Source organism: Crinia signifera, chromosome 5 (assembly GCF_055691185.1).
Source record: "Crinia signifera chromosome 5, ASM5569118v1, whole genome shotgun sequence".
In the NCBI taxonomy this organism is placed as follows: domain Eukaryota; kingdom Metazoa; phylum Chordata; class Amphibia; order Anura; family Myobatrachidae; genus Crinia; species Crinia signifera.
Genome location: NC_139221.1, coordinates 78649502 through 78659915, shown reverse-complemented (window position 1 = coordinate 78659915; position 10414 = coordinate 78649502). Strand labels below are relative to the sequence as shown.

The 10414-nt window shown below is 47.3% G+C and overlaps 1 protein-coding gene across 1 annotated transcript; it reads left to right on the top strand.

Annotated features, from left to right (window-relative positions):
• Nucleotides 1-3400: 3400 nt before the first annotated feature.
• On the top strand, nt 3401-9658 carry LOC146080334 (uncharacterized). The gene is made up of 8 exons (XM_083187496.1): nt 3401-3624; nt 3985-4047; nt 4553-4633; nt 5032-5091; nt 5292-5372; nt 7196-7273; nt 7949-8017; nt 9393-9658. Coding segments are annotated over exons 1-8 (663 nt in total). The 5' UTR covers nt 3401-3623; the 3' UTR covers nt 9623-9658.
• The last annotated feature ends 756 nt before the right edge of the window (nt 9659-10414 follow it).

The following is a 10414-nucleotide window of genomic DNA, read 5'->3' as shown; positions in this document are numbered from 1 at the left end:
AGGAAGGTCGACATGGGCCAAGGTGGACATGTGATTAGATTGACACAAGCATTACAGTATGTCAACATTCAAAAGGTCGACATAGTATATTCCAGTGTTTTTGGAATCCGCCATGTGCTGACAGGCGAAACTGTATTTCATGCCCTATCATCCACTAGGGCAGGGGTGTCAAACTCAAATTAATCCGGGGCCGCATCAGCAGTTTGGTCACCCTCAAAGGGCCGGTTCTACATCTTCCCCAATATTTGCAGATAATAATTACCCCGAAACACAATTTTTAAGGACATACTGTATCAGCAAATAATGTACTGTATTAGGTAATGCAGCACACAGTACAGTACTGTATATACAGGTACTGTATATACTGTATTTTTTAAAAAATACTACAGTATACAGGTACTGTACAGTACAGTATACTGTATTTGGCTGTACAGTATACAGTATTTGGCGCATGTAGGACACTGTCGCAAGTACTGTACAGTACAGTACAGGTATGTCGCAGCGTCAGGAGATGGCGATGCGGAGATGTCGGAGCCAAGCTGCGATTGCACGTCCCATGGCTCATTGTATTAGGGTTAGTATTGGTGCAAGCCCTCCAGCTCCCCGTGCCACCGTCGTAGCGGCGTAGCGCTCTCACGCGTGGCCAGACTTACTGTATACAGTACAGTATGTACAGTAGCTGTGATGACGTCCCTGATCACATGACGGTACAAACATTGGGCCTTATTCTGATCGGTGCGGCCCGATGAGAATATGCGGCCACGACCGTGCAGGCGAATCCCCGCCTTCCATACGGATCGCCACCTCCGTCCGTACGCGGATATGTGGCGATCCGCATGAAATTGGACGGGGATACGCCTCCTCCGTCTTGGGAGCAGCCCCTGCATTCGATGGTCGCCGAACATCGAATGCAGGGCCGCACGCTCCACCAGGTCCCGCCACCCAAGACCACACGGACACTTGTCCGTGTGAAATCATGTATGGGGGCGGGCAGCTGACATCCGGCGATGTCAGATGCCCGCCCCCTACACACGCGTCACGGCTTCATTACCATGCATACGCCCCGCATTTGCATGGGAACGCCCATGAAACGCGGGGCGTATGCATAGGGTAATGAGGCTAAGTAGCCCCTCACGCCCCTCTACGCCCCCTGTGCGGCGTGTAAAGAATACGTGCGGCGAAATCGCCTGCACATGCGCAGAGTGACCATCGGCGGGATGACCGCATGCGGAGAAATCTGCACCGATCAGAATAAGGCCCATTGTCTGGCGGGAATGCTGTAATAGTAGGTGTGTTGACCAAATGAAATGTCGACCTTGACCAAAGTCGACCTAAACCCATGTCGACCTTGCTTTCTGTCGACCTAGTGGTGTTGACCCAATGCACTAATGTTTGAAAGGACACTACAGTATACTGTAAATGTTATTTTTACACAGGACTTCAGAGGAGGAGGAGGAGGGAAATGCAGGCCGATACAGCCCCCACCGCCTCAACAAGCGGCGCCGCTCCATCTGAGAGTAAGTCCTGTCATTTCTTTATTGAGTTTGTGTATTTTTTCTTCAGGGGGGTGGGGGTGGAGCGTTGCGCCAAGGCCTCTGATGCACAAAAGGAGGCAATTGCCACTGGCAGTACTAGTGTACATCCGGTACTGCACTGGCAAATGCCTCCTTTTGAAACAACCACTATCCAGGGCAGCCGTAAGCAGGGAATGCGCAGCGGTATGTGTCCTATCCACTTTGGAGCAGAGTGGATTTTCTAAAGTACAGTATGGCGGGCGCAGCACTTTATAAAATCCAGTCCACGCCTTTTTGTAAACCCAGTAATGAGTACAGTAACTTTATTTAAACAGCACACTTTCTCATTTTTCTCATCTTCACACAGTGCCTGCGCTTGAAGGCGAGGAGGACACCCTGCCCTTGCGGGCCGTTACAGCCTCAGCCGCTCCGTCTGAAAGTAAGTCCTGTCATTTCTTTATTGAGTTTGTGTATTTTTTCTTCCTTTCCAACTTGTGTATTTTCTTGGCGTGCCTTTGGCCGAGGCTGAGGGGACGCAATGCACTTTTCTATTGTCCATGTTGACTGTGTCGACATTCAGTCAACAATAATGAAAAACTCAATGGTGAACTTTTTGACTGTCGACCTAGACCATGTCGACCTAATGCTTGTGTCGACCTGATGACCTGTCGATCTTATCCCATGTCGACCTAGACACCTGTCGACCTTGCAGTATGTCGACCTTATGACTGTCGACAATCTTTCGGTCGACCATACCAAGCGCAGCGGTCCTATCCACTTTGGAGCGGAGTTGATTTTATAAAGTACACTATAGCGGCCGCAGCACTTTATAAAATCCAGTCCACGCCTTTTTGTAAACCCAGTAATGAGTACAGTAACTTTATTTAAACAGCACACTTTCTCATTTTTCTCATCTTCACACAGTGCCTCCGCTTGAAGGCGAGGAGGACACCCTGCCCTTGCGGGCCGTTACAGCCTCAGCCGCTCCGTCTGAAAGTAAGTCCTGTCATTTCTTTATTGAGTTTGTGTATTTTTTCTTCCTTTCCAACTTGTGTATTTTCTTGGCGTGCCTTTGGCCGAGGCTGAGGGGACGCAATGCACTTTTCTATTGTCCATGTTGACTGTGTCGACATTCAGTCAACAATAATGAAAAACTCAATGGTGAACTTTTTGACTGTCGACCTAGACCATGTCGACCTAATGCTTGTGTCGACCTGATGACCTGTCGATCTTATCCCATGTCGACCTAGACACCTGTCGACCTTGCAGTATGTCGACCTTATGACTGTCGACAATCTTTCGGTCGACCATACCAAGCGCAGCGGTCCTATCCACTTTGGAGCGGAGTTGATTTTATAAAGTACACTATAGCGGCCGCAGCACTTTATAAAATCCAGTCCACGCCTTTTTGTAAACCCAGTAATGAGTACAGTAACTTTATTTAAACAGCACACTTTCTCATTTTTCTCATCTTCACACAGTGCCTCCGCTTGAAGGCGAGGAGGACACCCTGCCCTTGCGGGCCGTTACAGCCTCAGCCGCTCCGTCTGAAAGTAAGTCCTGTCATTTCTTTATTGAGTTTGTGTATTTTTTCTTCCTTTCCAACTTGTGTATTTTCTTGGCGTGCCTTTGGCCGAGGCTGAGGGGACGCAATGCACTTTTCTATTGTCCATGTTGACTGTGTCGACATTCAGTCAACAATAATGAAAAACTCAATGGTGAACTTTTTGACTGTCGACCTAGACCATGTCGACCTAATGCTTGTGTCGACCTGATGACCTGTCGATCTTATCCCATGTCGACCTAGACACCTGTCGACCTTGCAGTATGTCGACCTTATGACTGTCGACAATCTTTCGGTCGACCATACCAAGTGCAGCGGTCCTATCCACTTTGGAGCGGAGTTGATTTTATAAAGTACACTATAGCGGCCGCAGCACTTTATAAAATCCAGTCCACGCCTTTTTGTAAACCCAGTAATGAGTACAGTAACTTTATTTAAACAGCACACTTTCTCATTTTTCTCATCTTCACACAGTGCCTCCGCTTGAAGGCGAGGAGGACACCCTGCCCTTGCGGGCCGTTACAGCCTCAGCCGCTCCGTCTGAAAGTAAGTCCTGTCATTTCTTTATTGAGTTTGTGTATTTTTTCTTCCTTTCCAACTTGTGTATTTTCTTGGCGTGCCTTTGGCCGAGGCTGAGGGGACGCAATGCACTTTTCTATTGTCCATGTTGACTGTGTCGACATTCAGTCAACAATAATGAAAAACTCAATAGTGAACTTTTTGACTGTCGACCTAGACCATGTCGACCTAATGCTTGTGTCGACCTGATGACCTGTCGATCTTATCCCATGTCGACCTAGACACCTGTCGACCTTGCAGTATGTCGACCTTATGACTGTCGACAATCTTTCGGTCGACCATACTGTACAATCCATCCTTGTTCTCATTTTTGACATTTTCCCACAGTGACTCCGATTGCAGACCAGGGCACCCTTCCAGCCCCCACCGCCTCAGCCGCTCCATCTGAGAGTAAGTCCTGTCATTTCTTTATTGAGTTTGTGTTTTTTTTTTTCTTTCTCTCCTACTGTACAGTAATTGTGTCTTCTCTTGGCGTGCCATTGGCCCACGCTGGTAGCGTGGGCCAATGGCAGCCTAGCGCAGCCCTGCGTAGTCAGTGTTGTGTCCATGTCAGGGGGGTGGGGGTGGAGCGTTGCGCCAATGCCTCTGATGCACAAAAGGAGGCAATTGCCACTGGCAGTACTAGTTTACATCCGGTACTGCACTGGCAAATGCCTCCTTTTGAAACAACCACTATCCAGGGCAGCCGTAAGCAGGGAATGCGCAGCGGTATGTGTCCTATCCACTGTGGAGCAGAGTGGATTTTCTAAAGTACAGTATGGCGGGCGCAGCACTTTATAAAATCCAGTCCACGCCTTTTTGTAAAGCCACCCCAGCCCCATTTACAGTAATAAGAGTACGGTAAGTTTATTAACTGAAAACAGCACTTGTTCTCATTTTTGACATTTTCCCACAGTGACTCCGATTGAAGACCAGGGCACCCTGCCCTGCGGGCATGCTACAGGCCCCCCCTCAAGCATCGCCACGATGCTAAGCAGTAAGTCCTGTCATTTCTTTATTGTGTTTTGTGTTTGTGTGTTTGAACTTGTGTAGTTTTTTGCCGTGCCGTTGGGCGACGCTGTCAGCATCGGCCAACGGCAGCCTAGCACAGTCAGCGTAGTGTCCCCACGGGAGCCCTGCACAATTACCGTAATGTCCCCGTCAGGTACTGTAGCTCTGCGTCTCGTGCACAAAGGGGGTGGGAGTGGAGGCGTGCGGTACGTCTGATGCACGACGTTTTGACCTAGACATTATTTATCTACAGTACTGTATACAGTACTGCAATACTGTATACTCTACCATAACCTCAGTGATCACAGTAGTGTGTGTGAACTAATGTTTCAAAGGACACTACAGTACAGTATACTGTAATGTACTGTAATTATTTTTACACAGGACTTCAGAGGAGGATGGAAAGGGTACTCCCCAGAAGGTCCCCTCAAACTTTGGCAGCCAGTAAGTGTCCTCCCGACCTGTTCATACAGTACCCCCAGTATCCACGTTGACGTGGAGTCTATTTTATCAAGTGTGGTGGGCACAGCACTTTATTGAAAACAGTCCACGGCTTTTTTTTTTTAACACCCCCTCCTCCCCATTCAGAGTAAGAATAATAACTTTACAGTATTTTAACAGCACATTTTATCATTTCCCCACAGTGCCAAGCCTAGAGGAAGACCAGGGCACCCTGCCCTTGCGGGCCGTTACAGCCCCCAGCGCCTCAGCCGCTCCGTCTGACAGTAAGTCCTGTCATTTGTTTATTGAGTTTGTGTATTTTTTCTTCCTTTCCAACTTGTGTATTTTCTTGGCGTGCCGTTGGCCGAGGCTGAGGGGACGCAATGCACTTTTCTAGTGTCCATGTTGACTGTGTCGACATTCAGTCAACAATAATGAAAAACTCGATGGTGAACTTTTTGAATGTTGACCATACCCATGTCGACCTAATAATTTAGTTTTCCTAATGACCATGTCTCCCTAACCCATGTTGACCTTCAGTCATGTCGACCTTCATGCACGTCAACATTCAGTGGTCGACCTAATGCTTGTAGACCTAATGTCTGTCTTTCCTATGACCCATCTTTGTTTGCTACTACAGTACAGTATACAGGTTGAGTATCCGGTATCCGGACATCCCTTATCCGAATGATTCCAAAAACCGTGGTTTTTGGAATCATTTGAATTTTTTTTCTATTTTTTATAATTTAACCCCTAACCCTCTTTTCATACTTACCAAGTCCCCGGGCGTCCACAGCAGGCCTCCGGCATCTTCTCCAGGGTCTCCAGCGGTCCCAGGAATGCATTGCGCGAGTGTGTGCGCGCGCCGGTGACGTCACCAGCTCCCGCACCCATAGACCTCACGGACACTTGTCCGTGTAAAAGCATGTATGGGGCCGGGCAGCTGACATCCGGCGATGTCAGATGCCCGCCCCCAACACATGCGTCACAGCCTCATTACCATGCGTACGCCCCGCGTTTGCATGGGAACGCCCATGAAACGCGGGGCGTATGCATAGGGAAATGAGGCTAAGTAGCCCCTCACGCCCCTATCCACCCCCTTTGCGGCGTTAAAAAAAATTGTGCGGCGATTTCGCCTGCACATGCGCAGAGTGCCCTCTGCACATGCGCAGATCGAAAACATCGGCGGAACGGCCGCATGCGGCCGTTACCGCTTAGATCAGATTAAGGGCCTGTATACTGTATTTGTGAAAATCTGAAAGTTTTCTTCAAATGTGATGACTGGATTCCCCTTTTCAAAGCTGCATACTGTACTAGAGATGACAGTTCACCCTCCTTTCTGTAGTGTTAAGTGCAGACCGATAATTTGATTAAGGGTCACTATAAACCTGGACTGCATTGTCTAAAAAGGACATTTACATTTGAATCTTGTATCTGTGAAAGGAAAAATCACACTATTAGCCTCCCCACTCCAAGTACACTAACTCATTAGCATTTCTATGTGTTAAAGCTCTCCACCACCAACCCCCACTAATGTATTGTCGTTTATACTGTAGGATACTGTATTTGTGAGAAACTGAAGCCAACCTTCCCTCGATGATTTAAATAAAAATTAAAAGACATGAAATGTTAGCATTGAAAAATGTTGGTTGGTTTATTTAGCAAAATATTTTGTCAAAAAGTTATACAGTATTCAGTGATGAAGCGCACATACTGTACTGTAGCGGTATAAAAGTGCAGCATCACCCATGTGCTCCCCCCAGTCCTCTGCCCCTGCAGCAGCATTCAGTTGGTCGACCTAAAGATGGTCGACAGTCATTAGGGCCTCACCACTAGGTCGACATACTGCAAGGTCAACAAGTCATTAGGTCGGCATAGGATTTTTCACTGTTTAAAGAGCCGACAGGCGGTATTTCATGCCCTAATATCCACTAGGGCAGTGATGGCTAACCTTGACACTCCAGCTGTTAATGAACTACACATCCCAGCATGCCCTGCTACAGTTTTACTATTTGGTCATGCTAAAACTGATTTTTGTAAACCCAGTAATGAGTACAGTAACTTTATTTAAACAGCACACTTTCTCATTTTTCTCATCTTCACATAGTGCCTCCGCTTGAAGACCAGGGCACCCTGCCCTTGCGGGCCGTTACAGCCCCCAGCGCCTCAGCCGCTCCGTCTGACAGTAAGTCCTGTCATTTGTTTATTGAGTTTGTGTATTTTTTCTTCCTTTCCAACTTGTGTCTTTTGTTGGCGTGCCGTTGGCCGAGGCTGAGGGGACGCAATGCACTTTTCTAGTGTCCATGTTGACTGTGTCGACATTCAGTCAACAATAATGAAAAACTCGATGGTGAACTTTTTGAATGTTGACCATACCCATGTCGACCTAATAATTTAGTTTTCCTAATGACCATGTCTCCCTAACCCATGTTGACCTTCAGTCATGTCGACCTTCATGCATGTCAACCTTCAGTGGTCGACCTAATGCTTGTAGATGATGGCTAACCTTGACACTCCAGCTGTTAATGAACTACACATCCCAGCATGCCCTGCTACAGTTTTACTATTTGGCCATGCTAAAACTGATGCAGGGCATGCTGGGATGTGTACTGTAGTTCAACAACAGCTGGAGTGTTAAGGTTAGCCATCACTGCACTGGGGCATTGTGTGAGAATAAAATAGTGTGCCGAGTGCATGGACACTTAAAACTACAGTACAGTATGTCGACATTCGGATAAAAAAAAACAGTGAAAAACCCCATGTTGACCTTTTGACTGTCGACCTAGACCATGTCGACCTAATGCTTGTGTCTGGCGTGCCGTTTGCCGTTTGCTAATTGCGGTGACATGTCTTCCAACAGCCCAGCAACCCCCTCAACAAGTGGGAGCTCCCAGACAGCTCTGGAGAGGCCGTATCAGCCCTCCACCTAGTAAGTACAGTACATGTTTTTGTTTACAGTATTTGTTAGTTTTTCTCTCTATGGGGCTGCATCAGATGTTACAGTATTGTACAGTGGTGCAAGTAGAATTTTTTTCTTGGTGGTACTGATAGCTTCCACCAAAAATGGGCGTGGCCATGTGTCATGAGGGGGCATGGTCACACAAAGCTAGGGGAGTGACTTATACCCACTTTAAACCAAAATCCTTGGTTAGACCTGATCTTTGTACACAGGAGTTTCCAGGGTTGAACCCAGCTTTATACCCCATTTACACAGCACTATGTCCCAGGTCGGACCCAGGTCTGCGCCATTTATACTGAACCTGGGTCAGCCCTGCTTTTCCCTTTGGATGACATTAAAAAATGTCCATTTTAGGACTGATAAACTTCCAGTCAACCTTCCGTCATTGATTAAAAAAATAAAATAAAAAAGACATGAAAAGTTAGCATTGAAAAATGTCGGTTTGTTTATTTTGTTAAATATTTGTTCAAAAAGTTTTATTCAGTGCTCAAGGACACATAGCGGTATAAAAGTACAGCATCAACCATGTGAGCTCCCCTGTGGAACCTGGGGTGGGACCATTTACACCACCCACGACCCAGGTCCAACCAGTGTTTAACTTCGGTCAGGACCTGGGTAGGAAACCAGTGTTACTGGACCAGGGTGGCCCCTTTTACACCAACACTGACCTGTGTCCAACCTGGGTTTCTCACTTGGTGTAAAAGGGGTATTAATGACAATAGTAGCATGGCATTGGGAGACAGGGAATGAGAAACAGGGAATGACTGGGGGTGGGTTGGCTCTTGCTTGGGGAGAGCCGGGCAGCTTGTACTGTACTTACAATTGTGGAGCCTGCTCTTCATGCTGTCGGCACCGTGTGACAGGCTAAATCAGCAGTAGCCAGTAGCTGCATACAGCACCAATCATAACACTGGGTGGGCGGGCTGCGGATGCATTACAGTATATTTAGACTTACAATAAAAATAGAATTGACAGTGGGTCAGGGAATAAGTGGTACTGCGTACCTGCAACATATTTCTCCGTACCACGCCGTACCCCCTTACTTGCAACACTGGTACTGTATCTCTACCAGTACAGTACAGTACAGTATATTATGGAGGCAAGTGCTGCTAATATACCCCACCTCCCTTCCATGCCCTCTTACACATGCGCAGAAATACTGTACAAGTGTGTCTGCTTGTGCTCACCTCTGAATTAGGCACTCTGTCTCTCTTCACCCCTCTCTACTGTACAGCATACAGTATCCTCTACGCTCAAGACTTTATTGTTACCTATTGTATTTATTGTTACCTAGTATACTGTACTGTATCAGCAAGCTCAAATTTTGGTGCAATTTTTTTTACAGACCTGCAATACCCAGAGGTGCCAAAGGAGGACAGTATGGACACCTGCAGTTATGACACCTGGAGCTGTTCATCCCCGGAGCCCCAGGAAAATTGGAGCTACTGTTCCTGCCGCTCGGAGGAAGAAAGCGAGGTGGCAGCAGCGCTTCCTCCTGCATCCAGCAGAACTCCCCCAGGGTGTAAGTACTGTACTCATGGCCAGCAACAGCAATCCTGGGGCCCCATAAATTGATCTCTCTGGGGCCCCTTCCCCATCAAGCATAGTAGTGGTGTGGAGCAGGGGGGGAGTAATAGTGTGGAGAAGGGAGGGAGGGAGTAATAATGCAGAGCAGGAGGGAGGGTGGGAGTAATAGTGCGGAGCAGGGAGGGAGGGAGGGTAGGAGTAGTAGTGTGGAGCAGGGAGGGAAGGTGGGAGTAATGGTGTGGAGCATTGAGGGAGTTGTGGAGTCCCCCTGTAAAGCCATATACTGTACAGTACTGTACTGTACCTGTGCACTACAAAATTCCCTCAATATTGCCATTCTGTATACTGTACAGAATGACCCATACTGTATGAAGAATGCCCCCCTTTAGTGCCTACAGTAATTACAGTATGCATTCAACCCCCCCCCCCCCCATCACCTAATGCACAATGCCCCCTGACTTGTGTAATGCCTTCATTCATCAACACTCACTGCTGCAACTGCTTCTGCTGCATTGAATACTGGCCTACAGTATGGATAGCTGTCCTGAGATTCTGTCTCCAGGAGCAGCTGAAATGGGAGCTGCTCCATCTGTACATTACTGTACACAGAAAGTTGTGCTCCACTATGACAATTCTTATGACTTTATTGGTGTTCATACAGTACTGTACAGTACACTAGTGTACAGTACTGTATGTGCTGCAGTATGAGACACTATTGTTCAGTACTGTACAGTAAAGTATTTGTACTGTACTGTACAGTAATGTACCGTATGTACTGTACAATATGCTGTACTGTATTACTATTGTTACAGAAAATGATCAAACATTTCTTTTTCCACA

Bases quoted from the DNA above. Each gene is read 5' to 3' on its own strand.
- LOC146080334 (XM_083187496.1), top strand. The intron at 4,634-5,031 runs GTAAGTCCTGTC...ATTTTTACACAG, and splicing joins CATCGCCACGATGCTAAGCA to GACTTCAGAGGAGGATGGAA. The intron at 8,018-9,392 runs GTAAGTACAGTA...TTTTTTTTACAG, and splicing joins CCGTATCAGCCCTCCACCTA to ACCTGCAATACCCAGAGGTG.